The 27,065-nt window shown below is 38.0% G+C and overlaps 1 protein-coding gene across 3 annotated transcripts in view; it reads left to right on the top strand.

Moving 5' to 3' along the window:
- Window positions 1-1,229: 1,229 nt before the first annotated feature.
- RNF17 (ring finger protein 17) overlaps window positions 1,230-27,065 on the top strand; it is a 41,433-nt gene continuing 15,597 nt past the window's right edge. The window contains exons 1-22 of one of the 3 annotated variants that reach the window (XM_088051472.1): window positions 1,230-1,353; window positions 1,738-1,816; window positions 2,409-2,500; window positions 3,173-3,231; window positions 4,223-4,278; window positions 5,550-5,649; window positions 6,791-6,868; window positions 8,257-8,354; window positions 9,824-9,995; window positions 11,337-11,413; window positions 14,970-15,061; window positions 16,595-16,756; window positions 17,364-17,556; window positions 17,994-18,159; window positions 19,480-19,670; window positions 20,230-20,368; window positions 20,832-20,985; window positions 21,678-21,793; window positions 22,747-22,867; window positions 23,606-23,723; window positions 25,336-25,557; window positions 26,462-26,612. In XM_088051472.1, coding sequence (XP_087907598.1) covers window positions 1,743-1,816; window positions 2,409-2,500; window positions 3,173-3,231; window positions 4,223-4,278; window positions 5,550-5,649; window positions 6,791-6,868; window positions 8,257-8,354; window positions 9,824-9,995; window positions 11,337-11,413; window positions 14,970-15,061; window positions 16,595-16,756; window positions 17,364-17,556; window positions 17,994-18,159; window positions 19,480-19,670; window positions 20,230-20,368; window positions 20,832-20,985; window positions 21,678-21,793; window positions 22,747-22,867; window positions 23,606-23,723; window positions 25,336-25,557; window positions 26,462-26,612 — 2,631 coding nt within the window. In that variant the 5' untranslated portion in view covers window positions 1,230-1,353; window positions 1,738-1,742. Of the gene's footprint in view, window positions 1,354-1,426; window positions 1,531-1,737; window positions 1,817-2,408; window positions 2,501-3,172; window positions 3,232-4,222; window positions 4,279-5,549; window positions 5,650-6,790; window positions 6,869-8,256; window positions 8,355-9,823; window positions 9,996-11,336; window positions 11,414-14,969; window positions 15,062-16,594; window positions 16,757-17,363; window positions 17,557-17,993; window positions 18,160-19,479; window positions 19,671-20,229; window positions 20,369-20,831; window positions 20,986-21,677; window positions 21,794-22,746; window positions 22,868-23,605; window positions 23,724-25,335; window positions 25,558-26,461; window positions 26,613-27,065 lie in introns of those variants that run through there. The other 2 variants (XM_088051473.1, XM_088051474.1) reach the window with 2 other exon arrangements.

Genomic DNA, 27,065 nt, shown 5'->3' with positions numbered 1-27,065 from the left:
CAGCAGACAGGACGGTAGTCTCTCCTGTTTTGGCTTTTTTCCACACAAACACTGTTTGCCTTGGCCACACCAATTGCAGTACACCCTGTTATTAAAAAACCTTGAGGTAAGGTTTGTGTTTCAGCATTCCCTGTGCCCACTATCAGTGGTATCTCCTTCTTGATAAGTTTTGGTAACCTTGATAAGCTTTTGGTAACCTTCTCCTGAGCATGTCAAGCCCAAAACTTTAATAGGGCAATTCTACCAAAAATAAACTTATCTTTTTAACACCTGGACATCACCGGAGGAAAAACAATGTATTTTTAATTTTAAAACTTAACTGTATTTCACTAGAGGTGATTAAACAGATAGCTGGGGAATATCATGCTACATTTGTGACAGCCAAAACATGAGTGGCAAAACACTGCAAAAATATCTCTTACTTCTTCTGCAAGTAGTGAGAACGCATGTAGAATAAAGTAACCCCAAAGCATGGACTTAATGGCTTCTAATACAAGTGTTCTGGTTTTGGCTAGAGGAGCACTAATTTCCTTGACAGTGGGTGGTACGGGGCTGTGTTTTGGATTTGTGCTGAGCAGAGCACTGATAACACAGAGATGTTTTCGTTATTGCTGAGCAGGGCTTACACAGAGCCAAAGCCTTTCTGCTTTTATATTGTCAGTTTTTGTACTGACATGCTGGTGAGGAAGCTGTAGGTGCATCAGAGGTTGGGAGGGGACACAGCCAGGACAGGCAACCCCAGCTGACCAAAGGGACATTCCAGACCACAAGAGGAAGGCAGGATGTTTGGAGTGATGGCTTTTGTCTTCCCAAGTTACCGCTGTATGTGATGGGGCCCTGCTCTCCAGAGAATGGCTGAACACCTGCCTGCCCAAGGAAAGCAGTTAATTCATCCCTTGTCTTGCTTTGCTTGCGTGAGTGGTTTTTGCTTTCTCTATTAAACCGCCTTAACCTCACCCCGCGGGTTTTCTACCTTTTACTCTCCCAATTTTCCCCCCGATCCCACTGGTGAGGTAGCGAGGGCCTAGCTCCGTGAGAGATCGCCAGCTGACCGCTGTCCCAGCCCGGAGCGCCGAGAACGCAATCTCTGCGAGGCAGCACCTCAGCCCGGCGAGGCCCTGGCGGCGGGACCCGGCCGGGCGCGGCCGCCCCGCCCTGCGCGCCCGCCCGCCATTGGCTGCGGCCGTCACAAGGGGCGCCCCGGTCCGCCGCCATCTTGGCGCACGAGGGCTCGGTGAGGCGGCGCGAGCGGCAGCCGCGCCCCGGAGCCGCGCGTCCCTGCCAGCACCGCGGGGAGAGAGGGCTCCTCTCGGGCAGCAACCAAACAAGAAACAACCAAAGAAACCACGGAAGGTGCGGGGCGCGGGGGCAGTCCCAAAGGAAGAGTAGTCGGGATTTGTCCGTGGGGTGGCTTGCAGGCGGGGAGTGGTTACGGAGATAACTGCAGAAAGGAGGAATCATCCTGCTGTTGAGGATCCGCGGTCGTAAGGGAGGTTGGGAGAGCAGTAGCGGTGTTTCCTCATGTGCCAGGTAGGTGGGTCGGCGTGCAGAGCAGGCTGCTGCTCTGTTGCGTTTAGATTTGCGTTTCAAGGAAGACAGGTGTATGCGTAATAAGATTTTTGCGTCTATAATTTCCATTTCGGTCTTCACAAAATGATGTGAACCTGCAGTGCTGGCTCAAGTGATGACCTGGGCTGTGTTGTAAAGAATTTGTCTTTTTTTTTTTTTTTATGTTAGGCACCATGAGTAGAATGGAAGAGTTCTTGTTGGATGAGAGTAATAAAGAACTTCCTAGAAGTAGAATGAAAAGTGTGAGGTACGTGAATTTTGAGATGGTGGCTTTAATATTTTTAAGCTCTGATGGCGTAATTATCAGGAAATGGAATTGAGAAAATGTACGAAGTAACGTCTGTGTTCTGTAACGCTGTGACTCTATTTTTCTGTGTTATGTACCTGAGTAAAATACTCAGTTTGTGAAAAGTTTCACAACAACAATTCGGAGTAGGTTCATGGAGGGAGACATTTTAAATTCAACTTGGTACGCTGTAAGATACTATATCATATTGGTCTATATTGATTTATTCAGTGTGTTTTAAATAACTTGAATTAATGTGATTAAAACTGATTACATAACAATTTATTCATGCTGGTTCTAGTTACCTGAAATACTGCGTGCCTAACAGCTGTAGTATTACCTTTACGTATGATGAATTCACTGTTGCAGAACTAAAGTTCTTCCCCAGTTAAGAGAAAGTAACAAATATTTTTGTCGTGTGTTTTGTTAACTGCAGCTTCTTTATAATGTCATTTGGTAAAAGTGGATGCTTAGCTGTAAAAGAGCTGGAAGTCACAATTTGTTTCTTACTAATATTCCTGATGATCGTAAATCTTTACTTTTATCTCTGAAGGCAATCTGCTAAGCTACTAGAGGAGCATTTTACAGAACCACATCAGAGAAATGGTGATTTGTGTCATATGTCAAAAGCTTTCAGTGCAGAAGGTAAGGCTTTTGGATCTTTTTATTTCCAGCAGTTTTATTGTGTGCGCTGCTCACTGTTAATTTTTATTTTATATGGTCTGTTAAGGATAGTAGATGGGCTGTTAGATTTGATTAACGTATTGTTTATTTGCTACTTACTCAGTAGTTAGCAAGAATAATCAATTCTTTTGATTCCTCTCCCGCTTCTTTTCTTGACAAAGTGGTGGACAAGTTTGTTCTAAAAGAAACCTCATTTTCCTTAGTGTTTCTGCATGAGTAACTTTTTTCCAAGAGTTGAAAAATTGTATGGGATGTGTAGTATTTTTGGGTGTGTCTGAAGTGATTTTTTTTTTCCTGTACTTAACTATGCTTTTTGAATGTTTTTTGTCTTTTTTCTTTCCATATGACTATCCTGTGCTGAATGTAGTAACATCCATAGCTAAGGATAACAGATAATGCCCTAATCAGTACACATAAGTCAGTCTTTATAATTCTCAGCTAAGTTTTATATCTATCTCTGTCTACATTTCTATTCGTAGCTCTTAAATTCTCTTATTAAAAAAAGTTAGGGCCCTAATTCCTGTTGACTTGCTGAATACTATTTAGAAGACTACACTGGTGATGGTGTATTCCTGTTGTCTCATGGATTAGGATGCCCTACATAAGTGGATTTTTCTGTGCTTGCTTTTACAGTGTTGCATGGTGATGGGAAGGATGAAGAGACTGATTTGTTTTGTTTCTCTTCTCCAGAAGTAAGTTGATCTAAAGCTTTCCGTTCAGTAGTCACTGTGGTGGTGTGAAGTAGCAATATTATAGGATCTTGTGAATTTTCATTGAGAGAGACGAAAGCAGGCTCAGGTCCCCTCTGAGCTCAGGGTCTGTGCTTTATGGCCACCTACATCCCCAGCAAGTGCACTTCTCGTCACACAGCTGTGCAGTGTATGTCAGATGTCCAGAGCCTGGGTTTCGAGAGGCAGATTTTTACAATTCTCAGTAGTGCTGCATATTGCCAGATCTGTTCAATGCTCCTGCATGCACACAGTGTGCAAGAAAACAGCTCATAAGTATCTACATTTTCTGACACTTTTTAAGTTTGAAAGACTTCAAAGATACTAAAAAAACCCCAGCTTTGCTCTGCCCAGTTGTGTGCAAGTTCTGAGGTTTTCTGTTTCTGCATCTTAAAAAAATGCCTTGTGCATGACTCTTGTCATAACTCATGTGTTACAACATGGTAGTGCCATTGTTTCATAGAAATTTATATTTTGGACAAACGTGAAATATCTTTTTTTTTCTTATGAAATTCAGGTTTATTTATTGCAAAATCTAAATTAATCAGATCTTTGGCAATTCAGCCCTGCGATTAAGCCTTGAAAGGCTTAATTGAAAGACCTTTAATTGAAAAGGTACATTGAAGAATCTGGTTCAGGAATCCAGTATGTTACAAGTTTTGCATAATAATAGGGAAAATACTAAGTGCAAACAGCAAGTCAGGATTCCTTTTACTAGGAATGCTTTTTATTTATCACAGAGGTGCACTGATGGCTACAGATGTTCTACTTGGGAGCTCTTTCCTTAGACCTCCCTGTGTACAATTCAACAGCGCGCACTTTGAAGCTTGGTGTAATTGAAATGGTGGCAGGGGTGAATACTGAAGGTGAAAACAGATTTATAGAATACCTGTTCCTGGGATTTGGCTGTAACCCTGTGGTTGAACATGTTTTCCTTTTTCCCTTCTGAATTTAGAACACAGTGGACTTGAAACTTGGGTTGTTTGGCAGCAGCTTGGAAAGACGAGCAAGGTAAACCTCAATTAAATTTTGTCATGTCTTTAAATGCCATCCTGGGGGAAGACTTGGTCAAGTAAGTGATTCTAGACATTTTCCTGGGTCTGATTTTTTAATGTGTTCTTTAAACTTCACTAACACATTGTTGGTATGAGTGTCCAATACTGTGGGAACACATTGAGTACAAATATTGTTTCACTGAGAGGCAGCAAAAAACAAATTGGTTTGGCTTGAAAACATATGAAAGTTTTAAGCACCTGTGGTAGATGGCTGATGAGGGTTCAGAGGGAGAGAGATTTGGTGAAATTCCAGGCTGTGGTAGGAAGGACTCTGCTTCCTTCCCCCCACCACCTGCTGGATCCTATTGCTCCTTCTGTTTCAATAACTAGTCACAACTATGTAAAGATCAGATGCCAGCAATATTCTGTGGTATTGACAAATCAAAATTACATTCACTTGTTTATTTGCCCGGTCATTGTGAACCTAAAGGAAGTCTTAAAGTGGGTATCTTCCCCCTGCAGTGTTATTGCTGTGAAGATTAGTGTTCGTGCAAATAAGGATAGTCCCAGATAATTCTTTCAGGTCTGTTGCATAAGGAAACTGTTCTGAAAGGAAGATGTAGGAAATTTATCTTCTGAGTTTGGTGCACGTAACACACACAGCTAACCTTGCCCAAAGTGCAAGTTTTCATGTGTGGCTGTCAGTTTCTGCAGCAGTGTTCTCCAGATGCTCTCACCGTTGGTCAGACACAGCAAACTGAGCCCAGGAAGAGTAACACAAGGCTTCCTTCCTGGAATAAGGCTGGTTTATGCAGACTGCTTTTGTGGCAGTCTTGTCAGCTGTTGTAGAAGAGCAGCTGTGGGTCATCATACAATAGTATTTAAGAGCCTTTCTAACTGGTTGCCAGTAAATGATTTTGATGTCATTGGTTATGTATTCTAAAGATTTTAACAGTAACAACTGAAAAATGAATCCTTGAATGTTCATAGGTATGCATTTACTCTCAGTGAGGGTAAGAATCAATACCAGCTACTAAAGTTTTGTTCAGCCTTGCCAAAATTGTCAAATGAAAAATAGCTACTTTTAAGGGGGTTATAGTAAAAAGCAGATTTTTGTTGTTTTGGAAAATAGGGTACCTGCTGTATATGTGAATTAATCTGTTACACAAGTAGGTGTGTGTATACGTATTTAATGAGATTCTGAAATACTTGTGTAAAGTATTTGTAGGAAGCTTGATACTTCATTTAAAATGCATAGGTCTTTTCTTAAAAGGTTTTTGTTTGCAGGTCCTTCAGTCACAATACCAAAGAGAAAAACGTTCAGCACCCATTTTCTTCCAATGGTGGGCTGAGTGATGGATCAGCTCTAGCTCCATTATCCAATATGGTGTGTTAACATGGAATTTCCTTATATTCTCACTTGGTTTTGTACACGCATAGTTAATAGTGCACTTTTAAAACGAAAAACCCTGCAGCCTGAACAGTTGCATGCTATTGTTCTGTCTTACTGTACGGATGTGCAGCTACAGTATTCATAAAATAACTTGACAGAGAAGTGCAGCTCAGACACAACGCCCCCATGAGATCATAGCTGCAGACTGTTAGTTCTGTCCAGCTGCTGTGAAATGATGTATTTTGAATTCAGCTTTTCTTAAAAGATACCCCAGGTTTCACAACATTTGAGCTGGGGACTTCTTTATTTGTTTTTAAATTTGGAGCATCTGCAAGGCTCATGCTCACCTCCTTAAAACAGTAATTCAGGGCAACAAGGCTGTTGGACAAATGGATCTCTCTTTAAAAATTCTATTAAATTTCCTAACCTCATCTTTCTAAATGGGGTTTATGAAGTTTTAGACCAGGAGAACTTAAACTGTGCATATTTTAAAGTGATCTATAAGGAACTATATATCCACTGTGGATATTTTAAAGGAATTATATATCCACTGCCAGTCACGTTTTCTTCTGTATAGATTTTCCTGTACACTGACCTTGAAAAAAATCATAACTTGCAAATGTCTGATGTGATTGCTTAGGTAGTTTTGTTACAGTGCCCATTAAAGTTTGAAAATGGTTTTCTTGTATCAGCAAAATACTGGGAGCTAGCTACATTTTTAGTGGGGGGTTTCCCCAAGTGATATTCCTAAATATTTTACTTTTGTTCTAGGCTGCAGTATTCCCATTCTTCAATCTTCCATGGTTTTTTTTCTCTGTATTAGTAACTTTATTTTCCTTTTTTTCATGTACTGTTTTAATTTGGTTTTTGTATGTGAGTATGCAATTAAATTGTTAAAAAAAACCCCAAATTTAGAATCTGTTTCAGAAATACTACAGTGTAAATGTTCTCATTGAAATTCAGGTGAGCCAAGTATTTTGTGCCTGATGGTCATTGTGGAGCTGCTCATTGTCTTCACATAGCTCATCAGTCACCCACATCAAATGCCTCTGTCAAAATGGCAAATTGATGTAGACCATCTTGTCTTTTAGTTGTGTAAGCAACTTTTTTTGTTCATTGGCAAACCTTTCCTCAGGATTACACTGGGCAAGATATTGATGAAGCCTTGGGCATAGCTGTTAGTAATCTTGGCCACTTCCATGATGCGAGCAAGGTGGGTGAAAATCAGCTAAATAAATCGTGAAATGATAAATCCTCTCCTAGGCTGAAGGTTTTTGTTGTGAATACTCGCACATTAACACTCTATTTATGTGTTTTTCCTTCCTTTGTTTTGATATTCTGTTTTGTCTTTGAACTGTTCATGTTATTTCTGTGAATACACAGCCTTAAAGTCCAGGCTACAGCCTGAAAAGTAGTCTGAAAAGGAATACATGAGCCCGTGCATAATTTAAAGTTAATAGGTCAATACATACATTTAGCAGAACCAATGTAAGCCTGTCAAAGTACCAAATTTGTGTTTCCCTGGATCAGGGTAAAAGTCAGCTTTTGTTTTTGCTCTAGCAGCCACTCTGAATTTTAATTCTAGTGTGTCTCTTTCTGCATTTAAAGGTGGAAAAAATGTTATGAATGCAACAGAAGTAAAATATGCACCAGAATGTGCAGAAAAAATGTAAACCAAGTAATACATTTATAAGCACAGTATAAAACATAGGAAGAAACCTTAAATACCAGATAATGCTGTTAATTGGTCTTATTGAGTCACTTTTGACCTTTATCAGTGATAATTAATTTATTTATACTTTAACTCTTCTTACATGTGCTGTAGAAAATCTTACAGTTCTCTTTGCCATCTGTTTGCATTTTACTGGTAAGATACACAGTAATGAAGTACTTAATGTTTCAAAAGCTTGAAAAAACTTCAAAAGTTCTCTTGACTGTGGTCTGAAGTGTCACTGAGGCCTGTTCTCCATTCCCTTTCTAATGGCCAGTCTTTCTGTTAAGCAAAGCTATGCTGAATTACTAACTCATACACTAATAGAATCTTGTAGAAACTTTCCATTTCAGCTGCTATAATATAATAAAATAACCCATGGGTATGACTGGTTCTGCAGCAGCTTTTCAGCAGAGCCTGAGACACTGCCAGAGTGGTATTGCACTATTGAGATATTTTCCTGTAGTCTCTTCATTAAATGTAACTGTAGTGACAAAACTGATGTTTAGCCAGAGGAAGAATTTTTTTTTAAAATTTTTCCTTTGTGCTCACAATGAGTTTTAAAAAACAGTGGAAATCTCAGCATGCTGTTATCTGTGTATGGTGCTGTGTTTGAATGTCAGGTAATGAAAGCGAGACAGCAGGCCCAGGATCTGTTTCTTGCTTCATAGACCTAAGAGCTTCAGTTGAGGAGGATTCAAACAGTGCCAGCTGACTCCAAGTTACAGAAAACAGAGGGTTGTAATGAGCTATAAGTGGTTTAATGTCACTCTATATGCTGGGGTATCCATCACGGTCCTACTGCTTCTGTTCTGAATTTTAAAAGATGTAGTATTGTGAGAATAATAAAATAATAAATTATGCATGTTTATTCATACTGAACAAAATAGGTGCTGGAATACCTGGAGTTAAAAGTAAAGCATAAAAAAGACGAAATTACAGAAGCTGCAGATAGAACACTTGATGAACTTATTACTCTTCTGTCAAGGTAGTAATTCAGTTTTTTTAGTAGCATGGCACAGGTGAGTTACTTTTAATCACAAACCTTTTTCTAATTCAGGTGAATGACTAGATTTTTGTTTAGAATTTTCTCATAACAGTATTTCATAGTACCCGTCTTTCATTTTTACCCTTTCATTGTGGCATCTTGGAGCTGGTTTGCATGGCTGGAAAACACTAGTTTATGCTGTCTCTGCTCTTAAAAAATAGCAAACACTAGTCGTAATATTGATTTCCTGAAAAAGCTCAGTTTTGAGCTTTTTTAATATGTTATTTGTGGATGATAAATTGTAACAGCAGGAATAGCAGTGTTGCTGCACCTGATCCTTCAGTCTGGCCAGCTGTGGCCACAGCAACAAGAGTGGGCTTCCCCCAGAAAGTAAGGCAGGCTGGGGTGCAGCTTGCTCAGGAGCTGTGGGCTAAGGCACAGTGCTCTACGGTTTGCAGAGATAGTGCCGAGGACCAGAGTAAAAGAAAAGGAGGGGTCTTTGGTATCAAGTCCAGAGGGTTTATTCTCCAGAGGAGTCGGGGACAGAAAGACAAAAAAGAGCCAGGACTACAGCAACTTACATATAGGGGAGGAGTAAGAGTGGGGTACAAATCATCAACCAATAGTGAGCCTAATAGAGAGGAACAAGGGGAGGGGGTTACAACACAGGGACCAACCGGAGTGAGGGGGGTGGAGAGGATCAGTCATATAGGCCAATGGGGCCTCGAAGGTTAGGAGATGGGCAGGGAAGGGTCTAGAACAAAAGGCAGGGTTTACAATGATGGGCAACCAGAAACCTGGGGTGATTGGAAGAAGGGGGGATTGACATGGACCCTTCTGGAAATTAGGGAAGGACTTTGGGGTGAGTGACATAGGATAAGGTGGGGAGAACTTAGGTTGAAACCACTCCATTTCAGGGGGGAAACCATCGGGGCAGCCATTGGTATAAACAAACAATTTAACAATAAAACGTACCACCACATAGCAGGGCTTTTTAAATTGACTTTCTGCACATTTTCAACCTGATAGAAGACCAATGACACTCCATTTCTGATTTTTACAAATACTTATGTCTTCAGATTGAGGGGAGAGAGGTGTTAAAGCTCAGGTTTTCAGAAGAGCCTCGGGGGGTGTTAGTCTTCAGTCTTAATCTTAGTAGAATGAATTGTAAGACCCAACTGTTTACTTTTTAGTTGGATGTGTTTGGAAATATTAGGAGGCTGAAATGGAGGAGTGCTCCTAATATATAATTAATAAATATTTTATCAGTGTGAATTCTTTAACTTTGTGGTTCCTCTAATAACAAAGTTTGTTTCCCATGCCCCTACTTCACACTGGGGAAGACGATCCTTGTGTGGGAGATGCATCCACTTTGTATTTTGTGGCTGGCAGCTGTGTGTTACAGTTCAGATTTGAGTCTGTGCAGCTGAGTGTATATTAAATTCTGAAAAGTAGTGTTTTTAACACAGGAAAAAGAAATTGTTTGCGGAATTAAAGGAGAACATCAACAACTACAGTTCTAGTGTTGCAAAAGCTAAGGAAGCCATCGAAGAGAAGAAGCAGCACTTGATTGGTGCCATTAGGACAGCAAAGGAATTAAAATTTTCACATTCTCTAAGAAACTGCTGTGATCTTGCTCAGGTGGTAACATTCTTGCACTGTGAAATAATTTATTTTTAAGGAATATATTCATGTTTAGATTGAAAGTTTATGGTCTCAGTTTGCTGACTTCAGTACTGACATTTTTGGGGTATTACATTCTTACCCTGCCTTTTCATAGACACAGAATTTGTATTTGGTCTTGGTCACAGGTTACAGTCTTGTGACTGATGTGAAGCAAAAAAAGTTGGTTCTTGCCTTGAAGGGTTCAGCATCTGAAACAGGAAATGGCGGGGGGAGGATAGGAAAACTGTCACAGTGCTGTTCAGGTGAAGGGTGGTGTTTGGATCAGTTCAGTTTCTTAAATTTTAATCGTTCCAGAGCTCTACAACCTTCTCTCCAACTGAACTGGTCCAGAATTCATAGCCACACTCACTTGATCCTTTTGGTCCCGGGCCTTTACTTTCATTCCTTTTCCCCATCATATCTGCTGTTCTTGGAAACCCATGCTAGCTGCCACGCTGTATCAGAGCAAAGGTCCATCCTGTAAAGTCCTCTGTCTCTGGCAATGGAGAGGAAAGATGTTTGGAGAAAGCATCCAAGAATCTGGGAGGCTGAAGGTTAAGGGTTTTAGTATCAGTAGGTTACATCAGGCTCATTACACTGACTAAACATTACCTTATTCTGTCATAAGCTTGTGGAACGACTTCTTTAATGTCACTGTAAAGCTTGTGGTGGTGTGCATGGGTGTGTACATATGTGCATTATATGTACTTAGGCATAGGTAGTGTCAGTCAGTTTCACCTTTTATTATTTAAGATGAGGTTTGTGTAAAATAGCTTCCTATGTTCTTTCAAAATGTGCCACCCAGTTATTTCTTTTGGAGCCTTTGTAGTTCTTGTGTTGAGAAAAAGAATGAATAATTGGTCTTGTCATTCTTTGAAAAAATGTGCTTTTCAGAATCATCCACCTGCATCCATTTGTCACTTTCCATATGAAGAAACTGGGTCTTCTGACCCAGAAAAGACGTCTAATCCTTCCTTTTTTTCTGTCATTTACTTCCACCTTACCAGTGTGATTTTTTTTGGGAACTGGCAGCCGTGACACTCCTCTCATAGGCCTGCCTTTATACTTAGAGGTCACTTTCTCATTAGATGTTAAAACAAAGGAAATATATGACTTTTGTTTCTGTTTATATGCTTAGATTAAAGAATCTCAACCATTAAGTCTTAGTAAGGCAAGAAGACATATTTAAGAATTAGCTGTTGTCTGAACTCTTAGGGTTTTTACCATAAAATTAAAGGTGTCATGCTATAGATAATAGGTGTCTGTATAATCTATTTTCTGTATAATGAAAGTTAAGATTGTATTTCTTAATTTCAGATTATTTATGACTTGAAACTTCCAGTTGAGGCTGAGCTCTCAAGAGTGAAGAATTTAAAGGAAAAAATACTTTCAAGGTAAATAATTGGAGTGAGAGATATACAGAGACATAGAAGGAGGCACTGGTTATCTAAATTACAGAAACTGTTCATGTAACAGTTAAGCAGCAGAAATGGAGCTTCTTCACTTTTTTCAGTTGACTGAAAAACTACTACTTCAGACATAAGTATTAACTTCTTAGGAATAACAGGCAACACCCTTCATGTGAGACATGAGAGAAGCACATAGAATTTGCTGCTGTGTAGGCAAATACACATGCATTTTAAAATTCATTGATAGACTTCTGCCACTTCTAAAATTCTCCTTCCCTTAAAAGTAGAAATAAATTGAGAGAATAATGGCTGAATTATTTTTTTAATGAATCAGTTTCTGACCTTCAGGTCAGAAATGCTTACATGCTTTTTGCTTTACTGATGTCTGAAGAAAGGTAAGGAAAATTCCAGTTGCCGTGCTGTTCTCACTGGAAGTGACTGATGATTTCTGTAGCAGAAATGAGTAAGACAGTAGATCACAGCTGAGGTACACCTGACCCTATGCAACTTGGTCATAAGGCTGGTCAAGAGTGCTGCAGTTCTTTGTGTATAAAGGCTACTCTCAAAAATGATGCAAGGACAGAAAAAAGATGGTGCTACTTTGGAACATCTTGGGGATCCAGCTATATTTCAGGACGTGGAACCACTCTGGGAATACAGTGGGGGGAATATGATTCTGACTGGCACAGAGAGAATGAAGCTTAGCAAGTTGATTATTTGTGCGCTAAATGCAAACAATTTTTGTGGGATCACAGAATCATTGAGATTGGAAGACTACTAGGATCACTGGGTCCAACCATTAGCCTAACACTGCTAGCTCCACCTCTGCCATGTGTTTAAGAGTAATGTTTGCATGTCTTTCAAATCACAAAATCATAGAATGGTTTGGTTTGAGAGGGACCTTCACAGTTTGTGTAGTCCAAGTGTCCTCCAGTGAACAAAGGCATCCTTAGCTAGATGAGGTTGCTCAGAGCCCCATCCAATCTGACCTTAAACCTTTAACCTGTCTAGGAATGGGGCATTTACCACCTCTCCAAGCCTCTTGTTCTGCTGTTTCACCACTCTTCTGTAAAAAATTCCTTTTATCTAGTCTGACTTGACATTCCCTTAGGTCAAGGGCTAATGGTTTTAAACTGCTGCAGGAGGCTCTACCAGAAAATTTGTTCCTGTCTCTCTAGAAGGTGCTGTAAGGTTTTCCTGGTGCCTTGCCTTCTCCAGGCCGAACAGCCCCAGCTCTCTTAGCCACATACCTCCAGGGATGGTGACTCAGCTAATCCCTGGGTGGGTGGTTCCAATGCAAGGCAGAAATTGGGACCCTTCCTGTCATGTAAATTGAGTTCTTGAGTTAGAGTATGGATAAACTAATCTATAAAGTCCTCTTTAAGAAAACTTGGGCCCTACCTTCCAAGTCACCACTTTGAAGATACTGTCAGTGATAAATGGCAATTTCAGAGAAGTGTGTTTAAATGCACAATGCTAAACTCTCCCAGCTTAAAAGAAAGCTGAAACATGACAAAATCCAATTTTTTTTTTTGCATTGGAAGACTTTTTAAGAACTTCAGCTGAACAGGGGACAAAGGAGACCTGTTGAGGGATAAATATAAAGGTGTTACGTACCTTGTGCAACTCCAAAATTACACCAAAGGTGAAAAAAATTACAAGTAGCAGGTGCATAGATGCTGAGGCACATGCTGTAGACATAAAACACTGTAGAAGAAAGAGTGGATAGGTTCCTGAAGGGGCAGTGGGAAGGAAGCGTGGAATGCTGTTCAGTTCTATTTTCCTTTCAGTTTTTATTGATTAAAACTGGATAGAAAAACTAAGGCATTTATTTAAGTTATATTCACAGTTCCATTAACCTAAACGTAAAAATGTTTAAAATATCTTGCTGGTTTTCATTGGTAAAGAAAATAGTTAATAGTGTAGCAGTCAACAGAACCATGTATTTTGGACTTGAGTTATGGTTATGTTCTTTACAAAGAAAAGAAAATTCTTTGTCTCTGTGCAGAATAATGTATTGAACTAAACTGATTATAGATGTGAAAACTGAGTGAATGTTGCAGTACTCTCTGCATGAGGGAGAAAGCTTAAGACAAGAGTTTTTAAGTATGAACATGAAGATAAATGAGCAGCCAAATCTGGTTTTTGTAGGAAGAAATAAACTGGAGTAGGTAATTATCTCTTACTTTGCCCCTCCATGAATATTGTGCTGAAAAACACCATAGATCTAAAACTGTCAAAATGATTTAGGTATTCTTGTCACCTTCTATGATATTTGTTCTGTTCTCTTGAGATTGTTTCTGAACACTTCGGAGATTTCATCTTCATTAGAAAATTTGGGCGAGATTAAATGGAGAATGATAGGGAAGGAAGTATTTTTTAATGAGAGAGAATAGGTACAGTAATTTACCTGTTCTAGTGGTTAAGTATTTATTTGAGATCAAATACAAAAAACTGTAGGTGCTTATGGAATTCTAAGAGTATATTGAAGCAAAGCAGATCTTTATATGCTGGTATTTCAGTCACCATTCCAGTCAGTCCAGTTTGTGTTTCAGTTCTGATATTTTGGTTTTACTAGTGTTCTGCCCTAGTGTATTTTGCTGAATCACTTCAGTTATCCAGATTTTATTATGATGTGTACTTTTCAACTTCAGTTAGCATTAAGTGATTCAATAATAGAACCAGTTAGGCTGGAAAAGATCATTGAGTCCAACTGTAAGCCTAAAACTGCCAAAGCAACCACTAAACCATGTTGCATGAGTGCTGTGTCTACTATGTTTGTAGTACATGCAATAGAGATATTAATAATTTCAGCACATAAAAATGCATGTAAGTGCAAATTAATCTCTAAAATGAACAGCCAAGTACTAAAATTAGTAGTATTTCCAGTCTAAATACTGATTGTGTCAAATGTCAAAAGAGATTTCTTAAGATTAACAAAGAAAACCCTTTTGTTTTTAAAATTACAATTGCTTTTCTTTTATTAGGATTCTTTGTTCGTTGTTTCTTGTTGGTTTGTTTGTTTTCTGTAGTCCTTGACTAATGCTTGAAAAAATGGGATCAAGTTCCTTTTAGGGCTGTTGTAGTTAACACTGAATATGCTAAAAAAGGCTTATTGCATACTGTGATATTTGAAAATCCTACATATGAGAGTGAGTTGTATATGTTAGTACAAAAGCATCTGCCTTTTGTTTTCAACATGAGTTATCTTACCACATTGTGAACATTTTTGTTCAAATAGTTTATATTTGTACTTGTGATCTCTGATCATCTAGGTGGGGGGTAGCTCTTGTAGTAAGCTGTGTCCAAGCGTATGTGCTGTGTCTGTGACAATTCTTTCTAGAATTCAGGAGTTATGTTACTGGGTTTTTTTTGTCTTTGTATTAAAAAATTGAATTCAGTTTATTTCTAGCAGCTCTTATGAAGCATTTTTCAACATAGTGATGCATTCTTCATAAAACCTTTGCTCTGACTTGTGGTTTTCTGGAAACAGATTGAGTTATGTTAATTTGTTTCCGAATAAATTTTTTCCCAAATATAGTGAAGATAATGGACAAGACATTCATATCCTTGATGACCAGGAAGAAACACCTGATGTCATAATAGAAGAAATACTTGAAGAGGACTTGGAAGGCAAGAGTCTTAGTACCTCATGCTTTCAGTGTTCCATTGTTGAGTGTGATCTTATTTTTGAGTCTTGTATTATGCTGTGTGTTTGGCTCATGCAAGTTCTTTAATGGTGTCTGTTTCAATTCTTTTGGGTATTTTTTTGTTCACCTGTTGAGCTTATTGAAAAGTTTTATCACAATCTCTTTGAGTGTGGAAAGCACTATGCTACGATGATTTACTTTGACTTGTGATTATTGTAGTCCCCTCAGAGTTTCTGTCATTGGTTTCTGGAGAATTGTTTTCTGTCAGTTACCTCAGCTTCTTGAATCTTCTCCCAGGCCATTGTCCTATGATATTTGGCAGGAGCAATCAAGTTCCTCGGTTTGTCAGGTTTTCCCTGGATTGTGCTACTAAGAGTATAGCTGATGGGTCCATGAAGGAATCCTTGCCCTCTGTTAAGACTGAATCTGGTCCAGCATTGGACCATGCAGTACTGCAAGTCACCATTGCACAGAAGGAAGTCCAGCAGAGCATGCCAGGCTGATGTGCAGGAGCTGCTCGGGGTCTTAGAGGTGTTTTCCAGCCTTAATAAGCTGACTCATCACTCTTTGGAAATGGTGACCAGGAGTGATCCAAAAGAGGCTGTGTCTTTGTAGGGGAAATCTTCTAAGTCATTCAGACCTTTTGTTCAGATACCAGCTTATACACTGGAAATGGCCAAGAGAAATCTTGCCTCTGTTTTAGATGCAGTGTTTCCTAAACTTGGATAAACTGTCTCTACCCAGATACCTTCTCAGATTGTTTCAGATGCCAGGTTCTGTGTAGTCTTTCACCCATGACGTGTTGCAGTTCAGAGGTGGCAGTGCTCCAGGATGTTGCTAATCTGTCTGGTTGGTGTGCCCTGATCATTCATGTGGATGACATTCAGTCTAGATTGTGATGTCCACTCTTGGCAGGAAGCTTTGTGGTATAAAATGCTCTTGTAAGACTTGGGTTGTGGGGCTTCTAAAACTGTCTGGCCCGTTAACAGCCTTTGTTGAGTAGCTTCAGAAAGAGGAACCTGTCTTTTGTATCCCTAATGGAGGGAGGTACCTGCAGTACAGAGGATTTAGATGCTTAGTCTTGAGTCCTGGTTTACATAGGGTCATTTCTTGGCTAGTTCTTTGTTCTTCATGAACTGAGTAACTATAGGAAAGTGCTTAGCATACCTGTTCTTAAAGGTATGAGTCTTAATTTCTCATTTGCTTTCTAGAAGCTTTCTATGTCTTTGTTAGAGGGAATAAAAATTGAATTACCCACTTAAATTCAGACTACCACTTTGTGAGACAGCCTTTTGTTTTGGAGGGTAGCATAAGGAAGAGGTAGCCGAAAAGAACAATTTCATCAGGAAGCAAACATGGTAATAGTTTGAAACAAGCATGAGCAGACTTGTCAGATTAAAATCTGTTTCAGGTAATGTTACCATGATTAATGCAACATAAATTCAGTCATATGCCTAATAATACCTGTTGGAGTCACTTGGAGGGTATTTGATAATTTGTGTTATGTCTTACTCAGGTTTGACAGAATTAGTGTTTGTAAGCCATGTTATAAATCCATGCCATTTCTATATTCGGAGATATTCACAGAAGAAAGAAGCATTTGCTTTGCAGAAGAAATTGGAAAACTTCTGCTGTAGTAGGAGTTCCTATCTCCTGCCTTCAGACATTTTGGAACTAGGTAAATGGTTAATTTCTAAAGGTCTACACAGCTTAAGATACTACCTTGCAATATACCTTCCTTAGTATCATATTCTTTCTTTTTTCTCTCCTCCCCCTCCACTCCTTTATGTAATAAAGCAGTATAAAAATAAAAATATAAAGCTTATAAAGTTCACTGAGTAGAAAACATTCTAGAAATCAAAATGAAATACAGTAATACATTCTTAAATGATTAAAATTATATCCTAACTCATGTGTTGATAATCTTATCCACTTCCACATAATGTGTTCAGAAAACTGATGAAAAGCATGTAGTAACTTTATATGTCAGTGGGGTTTTTGCCACTTAACACAGAGCTATAGAAAGTTTGCCAGACATGACTTCTTGATACAAGTCAAACGCCTGCCAGCCTTAAAGATACTGTGTAAGTGAATGTGAAGGGAACTTCTGGTGGCTATGGAGACAAGGTTTTTACTTTCTTTGTGTCTTTATTGTAGCAGTAGCACTTTCACTACCTGTGTAGAGAATGGGAACAGGGGAGCCTTATGCAGAAATGTAATTATAGTTTCAGTGCGAAATAATTTAAAATATTGAATTTAGTTCTTTTGTATTTGCTTCCATGTAGGTGCTAGAACTTTCATTAAGAGTAAGGAAACTGGAATGTGGAGCCGTGGAACTATAACTGAACTAATTCCTGTAGAAAGTAAAAATCAGAGGAAGAAGCCTTGTGGTCCAATAAGATACAAAGTGTGTGATGTTGCATTGCTGAAAGTATTCCTGATTGACTTTGGAAGCTCTGTGGTTCTGGTTTTCTCAGGGTATGTTTATGAAGAGAGAGGTTTTTGTCTGTAGTTGTCTTTGACTGTTGTTATTCAGGTTCTCTTTGGAGAAACAAGTCCTTCCTCACCTTCACACAGGTGGATAACCAGACACCCAAGTGGCTCTGGTATTTTCTTCATGCGTATTCCCCTCAGAAAAAGTGGCACTGTATTTAAGTGCACAAGTGTACAAGCCTGCATACATTAAAATATTTAACTGAGACCTGAGTTGTAAAAGGGAACAGGTAAGTACTAAATGATTTTGAAAAATGCATTTTACTGAGACTTCAAAATTCTGTTTTATTGACATGACATTATGCCAATTACTGCAATAATAACTTAAAATGAAAGTCTGGGGTTTGGGGGATTTTAGGTGTTTGGTTTGGGTTTTTTTTTTGCTTTTAAGCTAGTGCTGCATTTATTCCCATTGCCATTAGATGTGATCCCATTGAAAGGCCTGATTCTTCTACTCCGCAAACTATTGAAACACATGACATTTGTCTGTTTCTGAGGAAACCTGACCAGCACATTGAGGCAGAGCTTGCAGCCATTCCTCCTTTAGCAGTACGGTGTTCACTGAAGGATGTAGTTCCGAAAAATGAAGTAAGTACAAACTGCTTGAAGTATAGAAAACTTAATCATAAGATTTCTGTTAAAGAATTTAAATATGGAATTTAAAATTATCTTATCCCAGTATAAACAGAAGGAAACTCAAGAATACCGGGTGTATATTTTTTTTAAGTTAAATTCTCTTGTAAAAGGATGTGTTGCATCGCTTTCATTGGAATAGAAACAAGAGCTTATAGCAGTCTGTCTTAAAAAGCCTGTGAGGCTACAAATGTAGTTTCATGTGTAAATCTCACTGCTCGTACTTTAGACATGTTCTTTTGTGAAGTTGAAAAATTAATTTCGAAATTGATCCTCTTATTTTGTGTCCGTCTGATAACTGTGCAAGTAGTAACTTTCTGAAGTCATCCAAACAAAGAATAAATGGCTTCTTAAAAAATTCTAACAGCATCTTTTCAGGGATTGCACTTGTTACTTAAAATTTTTTGCTACTATTGTAAAGTGTTATCTATTCTCTTTCAGTATAACCACAAGTACTGTCAACCTTTAATCCATTACCAAAAAAAGCATATATATTTCAGTGTTATTTTTTTCAGTATTCACTTTTTATTAGGCTTGTTTTATTCTCGCCACATTCACATGAAAATTAACTAAGTCCAGTACAGCTGTGCACTTCTGACAGTACAAACTGTTGGTCAGTCTTGAGGGGTTTTTACCAGTCTGATGTTGACTGAAATATCTTTAAATAGGCAAATTCTGGGACAGTTTTCACAAGGGTAGGTAAAATGCCTTCCTTATGTGCATTTTCATTTTTTTCTGTGCCTAAAAAGCACAGAGTTGCAGTATCAAACAAGAACTGCATTATCTTGATCCCAGAGAAATAAATTTATGCTTTTTCAAGGTAGGTAAAATGTTACACAGGATGCTGTGGACAACAATAATGTGTAAATTGATCAAAATCGTGTTGTGCGTTTGTGTAAAGACACAAGAAGATAAACTTACATTTCTGCTCTCTCAGTTCATGAGAAAGTCATGAAATGAAACAGGTAAGACGATTCTGGTTTTTGTATTAAAACAATCTGAGGGGATCTTCAGAAGAAACATGATGGAAACTGCAATTCTTTGATCTGACTCAGTTTTATACAGTTTAATACAGGTACCAATCCATAATAAAAGAATTCTATGCAGTGCTGTCCTGGCTATGGACTAGACAAGTCTGACCATGTTCAGTATTTAATCTGTTCAGATGCATCTGTGCTTTCTTCCTTGCATTTATTTTATCTTATTTTTAATTACAGTTTGTATTTTGTTTTAATGTTCTCTGACATCCTCAGTAACTTTTTCTTTCTAATACAGGATGAAGGTTGGGGAGATGAGGCAAAGACAAAATTTTTAGAAATGGTAAATAATAAAGTCGTTTCAATGGTGGTGTTCAGAGAAGAGGATGGTGTTCTCATTGTGGATTTGAGAAAACCTCCATTTAATGAAATAAACAGTAACATCCCACTGTCTCTCAAGGATGCATTGGTTTTCTTAGATTTGGCAAGGTATGTGTGACTTCCTTTGGTTCATGCTCCTGTGTGCTGTAACTGAAAACAGAATAATGCTTACCAAATAAAGGTTACTTAGTTGGTTGCTTTTGCAGTGTTCCGTGTATTAATGTGTGATATATTAATCTTCAGCAGTGTCTGTTGGATTTCCTTTTTCTACCTTCACCAGTAAGCACCATGATACACTCATTTGCACTAGTCAAGCTTCATTTAAATAGGAAACTTTATTTTAGAAAATGGCAAAATACTTATTTCTGTATGAATTTTAAATAACAGAAGGGCTAAATGAGAAGCCCTTGGGGTCTGTCACAGAAAACCATACAGAAATGAGCCCGAGATCTGTTTGATTTCGCTGGTAGGCAGTGGGAGAAGCATTACAGGTAATTGGCTGCACCCCCTGCAAGGTGGAAAGTTTAAGCTATACATGTAAGTATGAATCAAGTAATTTTTATAAGATTGTTTTGTGGTTTTTTTAATGAAACGTTTGACATTAAAAGGGTTCATTTGCAGTTAATTTTGACTGTCTTTATTCAAAATTTCACTTTGTTTACTTCAGGTTTAAATCACAGTTTCCCAATCAGTTGGAAAATTGCACCATCTCACACTATAGTCCACCAAATATTCCACAGGAAGGAGAAGAGGTCTTTGTTGTGGTTTGTCACATTAATAGTCCGAGTGATTTCTATCTCCGCCTGGTAAGTTTAGAAATGAAGTCTATTTAGATGAAAATATGAAAAAACATTTTAATTTTGAGCTATTTATAGTCCACAATAAATAAGCTACAGCTTCTGTTAAATTCTGTCACTTGACCAGTGATAGGATTCCTTGAGTTAATAGGTAAGATTAATTCCAACAGTCCTTGATTCAGCATAGGTATATTCCAGGAATTCTTAAAATCCCAGAAAATTTTTCAGTTATGTAACGTGATTAATTCCTTCATGGGTGTGCAGTATTTTACTGGTTAGAATGGTGATTGAACAGGGAACTGTTCAATAATAGTTAGGCTCTTTAATTCACTTTATGTATTCATGACCACTTTAATTTTGGAGGGAAGACTGGAAAGTACAGTACTAGAAAAAAATTATCCCTTTAAAGAGAAAAAATGCCATTAAGAAGGAACATCTGCTGTGCATATGTGTTTTGTTGTTTCTATTTCAGAGAGAGAGTGTGGAATCTTTAGCTCTTCCAGAGAAAATTCAGCAAATATATAAACAAGAGAATGGTAAAAACTTGGAAATTTTCTGCCCGGTTGAAGGTCAAGCCTGCATTGCAAGACAGGAGGATGGGAATTGGTATAGAGCACAGATTATAGGTGAAGTATTGATTCTTTTTCTCTAATGCTAGGTTGCAAAATCAGATGTGCTGGTAGGTCAGAGTTGCACACTGGATATGAGCAGTAACATCCAGCCAGTATTTTTACTAGGAATTATGGTGCTACGAGGTAGCTTCATAAAGTCAGTACTACTAATTCATACTCTTTTCTGTTAATAGACTGGTTTATACACCTGTTGTTTTTTAAGCAGAGATGCAGCATATTCCATTTTCTAGAGATTGACATTCTGTTACATAATTATTTAAAGTAGTATTTCTCTTATTATGGTTTGAACCATAGCTTTGGCTGTTCCAGCCAACCAGTGAGTGTATTTGGTGTTGGTTAATAATTCTCCATAACAATTCCAAAGGGAGTTGGGGGATTGTGCTTATGCTGAGTCTGTGTTGCCTGTATGTGGGCAGCGTAGCATGTCTGTGCTCACATGTTTACTTGGCATGTGTTCAGTATGCCAGTGTCTCACAAAGGGGGCCAAAATACCACGGCTGTCATTTCAGGGACCTGAAAGAGCTGGCTTCTAAAGAATACTCATTTTGATTGGGTTATAAAAATTCCAGAAAATTGACTGTGTGATCATATGGCCTGAATGTGGGGTCTGCTCTGAAATTCTGGTGCTTTAACCTGTATCATATACTAATTTTTTGTTAAAATAACTTGGGTTGTTTTCCTTGAAGGCCTGCCAAGTTGTCAGGAAGTTCTGGTAAAATATGTTGACTATGGCAACATTGCTAACTTAACTAATAAAGACATACGCAGAGTGGAGCAGGAGTTTCTGAGCTTTCCAGAAAAGGTAAATGACTAGATTAAAAACGCAAAATTAACGGCATCTCAGTGAATGAGAGGGGAAAGAGAAAGTTGTTCACCTTCTGAAATACATAAATAAAATGTTAAGGAACTTCCTTTATTGCCCACCACTATAAAGTGTCTCAATGTTTTGGGTGCTTATTGAAAACCCTTAGATCTATTTTTTTTTTAAACCTTTCAGGTGTAAATTAAATCTAACGTTGCCCTACAGTATAAATGCTGCAGAAGACATATACATACGTGTATATACCTGTGTATTTAATTCCCTTAAATTATATTTATTTCCATAGTAAGCCAAATTAATTTTTGCAGTCTTTCCATTCTAAATTATAATCTCATAATAAGGGGATTTTTCTTAATACATTTTTGTTTGGTGTATAGCATTTAAAATTTGGTGTTTTTTTAACTTGAGGAATGGTTGGAGTGTCCCCCTTTTGACAAGGAGGAAAACTGACTGGGAATGAAAATGGCAAAGTATTTCTATCAAATAAAAAAAATGCACATAAATAGAAATTATTTTTGTCTTTGCTATTCATTTGATAGTTTTGATTACCAATCATAATTATGCTGAACTTTGAAACTTCATTATGTTGTTAGGGTTTTTTTTTTTTTAACTAGTTGAAGGCACCAGTAGGCTTTTTTTGTCAATTCCATGCAATAATCTTTACTGATCTCTGCACCAGTTCTATGCCTTATAAAGGGAGGCAAAGAGATTTAAGCTCTTTGTGTTTCAGCAAGACGGTCTCTGAATGTGAGTTTCATACTTAGCTGCTGGGAAGGGAGGGGTCATTTTGAATTAAATCACGTTGTGGTAATGTGGAACCAGAAGCCAAGGTCATACTGTCTTGCATGAGTACAAAGTACAAAGTGATCCAGTTGTAATGAGATGGTCTTGAACTGTATGTGATGCTTATTGTATTATCTTGGGTTATTCTTCAGGCAATCAGATGTAGGCTGGCTTGCATTGAGCCATTCAAAGGGGCAAATGAGTGGAACAGAGAAGCCAAGGAAAGATTTAAAGAAATGACTGAAGATAAGCTTATGTTGTGTTCAGTTATTGGTAAGTTGCCAGTAGTGTATTAATTTCTCTTTTCGTATTATTAAGTTGACTCAGTATAGAAGCAATCACTTTTATATTTAAATAGTGTTTATTTGAAATGCTTGTGTTCATACCTGCTGGAGATAGCCCAGAGTATGAATACCTAAATTCTGTCCTCTGCTTGGAGGAGGCATAACAGATAAAACTTGCAACAAAAGCTCTGTTCATGTCTTGTCTTACAGACCACACCAGTGTTACATGATGTAAGTGTTCTGGTTACTCAGACAGGTTTGTTTCCAAAAGTACTAGCTGTCCTTAATGTTTCCTGACATTACTGGTAGCTGGGAGTGTGATTGCTTCTGCTCTAAAATATTGCCAAAAAATTAAAATCATTTCAGAAAACACATATATGCCTTAGTAGGATTTTTCTCAATACCATATATTGTTCATATGTGGCTACTTACTTTTCAGCCCTTGTGGAATGATGATTTGGAACCCATTTAATAAACGGAATTATGTGTAGCAGTTGGATTTTTGTACAAAAGCATTTTGTGATTATTGGTGTATTTTAAGTTAATTTTATAGATATGTGCAAAGCTAACCGTCTGCATATTGTCGATGTTCAGAATCAATTATTTTGTACAAGAAATGTAATTTTGGAGAATTCTGTCTTTTAGTACTGTTTGTCATTCCTCTAAAACCATGGTCTTCCTACTGACATTGACTGGCATTAATTATGTTGACGTTATTCATTTACAGAAATTTTAGAAAATAACATCTTATCTGTTGAACTCTTCAATGCCTCTGCTGATAATGGGAGAAAATTGAGTATTAACTGCCAGCTAGTTGAGGAGGACTTAGCATCCTACATACCTGGGTAAATACCCTATGCATAACTTTTAAAGTACTTGGAAATACAGAATTTGTGTATTGAAACTGCTGGTGTTGGTGTGTCACCTCTAGGGGCTGGAATTTACCATATCTGTGATAAATTAATTTTCAAATCACATTCTTCAGCTGGTGTAGAGTGTAACTGCAGTTTGATAGTTAATTTTTCGAACTAAATCTTGAATAATGTATTGAAGTGGTACCTGTGAAAAAACTGGAGATCAAATGTTTGCATCATACTTGTAGTGTCCCTAAGTGCCAAATCTTCCTAAGTGTTCACTGTTAAGGTTCTCATTCCCATGCAGTAAGAAAATGAATTTGTGTCTTAAACCTGCACCTAAGGTTAATGATCTATTTGAGAGATCTCTTACTAGAAAACACTTGCGTAAACAGCTGTGACAGCAACAGAAGAGTTGGGAAGACAGCAGAGTTGGGAAGTGTGGTGGGGGAGATGAGGCTGATGAGGATAACACTGCTGAATTTAAATGGCTGGCTTTTTACCAAGATAATCCATGAGCTATATTCATGAAAATCTATAATTACTCTTTTGTTAATAATTCTTGAATACTGATGGAAATACTTCATTAAATAGGAAGTTTTCATTCCAAAAGGAAATTCCTAAATTTGCTTTTTTCAGGAGGAAGGATGTAAGTGGATTTTCTCTGGTAGCTTAGAAATGTAACTAAATCTTAGAAACACTCTATTGTCACAGTCACCATTTTTTTAGTAAGATTTTTCTAAGTTATGTAACCTGAAGAGCCAAGTTGTTTTTTCCCTGTCACAAAGGTACTTCGTTGTGTCCCATCTGTATTTAGGTGTATGCTTCCAGCCTTCAGTCAGGTATATTCCTTTAGCATAAGTTGCTGTGTAACACTGATCCCTTGAATAAAGTGGGTTTTATGATTCCCTGCTCACTCCCCCTTCTTCAGTTGAACTGGGAAGAAAATAAAAGAAACTCAAGCAAGAAAATTCATGGGTCAAAATAAAGACACAGAAATCACTTACCAAGTACTGTTGCAGGCAAAACAGACTTGATTTTACTTAGTTACTACTAATTAGCATAAATATTTAATTACTAATTGAGGCATTGGTGCACAGAAGACAAGCATTTGTAGCACCTACCCTCCCCCATTCCCAGGGTCAAGTTTATTCCATGCTCCTCTTTCCTCTCATGCACTTAATTTACACTCAGTCCATTCAGGGAAGCAGTGAGTAGTGCAGGGAGTTGGGGTCAGGACACAGCAGTTTAGCCATGCTGATCCTTTCTTCTTTTCTCCTGTGCTTTAGGATGGACCCTCCACAAGCCTTTGTCCCTTATTTTGTGGGGCAAGAGGCCCACTCCAGATCTTCCGTTCTTATGATCTTGGTGTTCCCTGTGCTATCTCTTCTGTTCCCTGAATGTTCAAGGATACCTTCTGAATGAGAATAAAAATGTTACTATCATCAGTGTTTCAGAAGTAGCACTTATAAATGTTTTTGTCTAAGCTACAATTCACTTTCTTTCGTGTTGAATAATTCCTGTTATTTTGTTGTTGAGCCTTTTTCGCTTTGTTTAAAATCTGTTTAAACTTTCCATTCTAATTATTTTTTGCTCTTTACAGGTACACTGAAAGAACTGAAGTAAGGCCCAGTGAAATATGGGATGATCCTCTAGAAGAAATTTCTAAAACCTCAGAAGCTTTAATTCCTATAGACACGGAACTTGTAGATGAAGGAGATTTCAGATCACTCTGTAACAAGGAGTTACATGGGAGAATTAGTCATGTTGTGTCTCCTAGTAAAATTTTTGTTCAATTGCTATCATCAGAAAGTATAATGAAAAGGTACTAAAGTTCAAAGAACTTTCCTTCAGTTAAGTTGTTCTTACTATGAGGTGGTGAAATACAGTTAGAACAAACTCTGGTGAGAGTTGCATTTGACACAGTGTACACCTTTGTTGAGGAAAGTATAGGAGCAGAAGAGAGATTGACACCATATTGTGGCTTGTTGAGTAGCTCTGATTCCAAATTAAGTATATGATCTCACTCATATTTCAAATCAGTTTTATTGTAAGTATTGGGGCCTGGTGAGGGCAACACTGTTCAAAAAGATTAAATCTTCCTTCTTTTTCTTCTCTCCTTCCCATTCCCTCATTAGAAATCTGGTTAAATAAAACCTGTGTCCCAAGTCTTAGTAATAGCAGGGATTTTTTTTCAAAATGTTTCCAGTATCTTGTTAGGATGTTTAAAGACAATTTCTAGACATGGTGTCTGTCAGCCTGCCTTTGGTAGATATTTAGGTAACATTCAGGTAGTCATGCCTACTCTTAGAAGATAGTTAAAGGAGTGTGTCATGGTTTAGTGCAAGTTGTTTGTTTATTTATCTTCTCATCTTCTTGGTTGTAACTACCTTGAGTTCCACTTGGGTAGTCATGACATCTAGTACCACACTCAAGCTGTCAGGAGAAAACAGTGTCATTTTCAAATCATGCCATACAAAGCACTCAGGGTTGCTCAGATTAAGTCCAGTGTCTAAGTTAACATGATAGGTTTTAATAGACTTTTAATCAGGATGCATGTGTTTTGTAACTCCCATTTCATGTATTTCTGTGTCATGAAGAAAAACTGCAGTATTGTGCATCTGTTAAAAAAGTAGAACTTCATTGTATGCTAGTTAAACAGTGACTGAATAAGCCGTTTCTTTCCTGCATTAGATTTTATCACTAGAACAGCATTATTTTAATGTTAGTTTACAGGAGGAGATGGCTTCCATCTACAAGGAATCCCAGCCACAGTCTGTGAAGTGGGAGAGTGAAATGCACTGTGCTGTTTACGTACACGATGTGGGACAGTGGCACAGAGGTCAGATAAGCAGGATTGTCTCTGAAACAAGTGCAGAGGTAAAGCTCTTATAACAGGGTTCATACTTTTATTTGTAAACTTGAAAGTGTTCACTGAACAAAATAAAGTCATATCTTTGTTTCTTCTGTGTTAATATTTTCTTGCAGTCTTTTGCTTCTGTTGAGAGTTCAAGTCGTGCTGTACATTGCTGCAAATCAGTTGACTGTCTTGTCAAAGCTCAGGTGCCTTTAGCAGGGAATCTGGTAGTTGAGGAAGGCTCATGAGGTTGACTTTCTGTTTATTTGCCCTACCCTTTGGAAGATGGCAGAGATTTCCAAGATAAAGTCTAACAATTCATTTTAGATTCCAGAAAGTGTGTGAAAGTGGGTGTCGCAGTAATTCAAACGTAATGATCCTTGTTAAAAGATGGAGCCAGTTGAACCAAGTACAACACCACAGGAACACAGGTAGTGCAGTTGCATGAACCCTAAACTGATGGTGATGCACTGTGC

This window comes from Pseudopodoces humilis, chromosome 2 (genome assembly GCF_049639895.1).
Source record: "Pseudopodoces humilis isolate 2021_Gansu_Grassland_sample_001 chromosome 2, ASM4963989v1, whole genome shotgun sequence".
Lineage (NCBI taxonomy): Eukaryota > Metazoa > Chordata > Aves > Passeriformes > Paridae > Pseudopodoces > Pseudopodoces humilis.
Note: the sequence above shows the minus strand (reverse complement) of the source record. Positions and strands in the feature narration are given on the sequence as shown.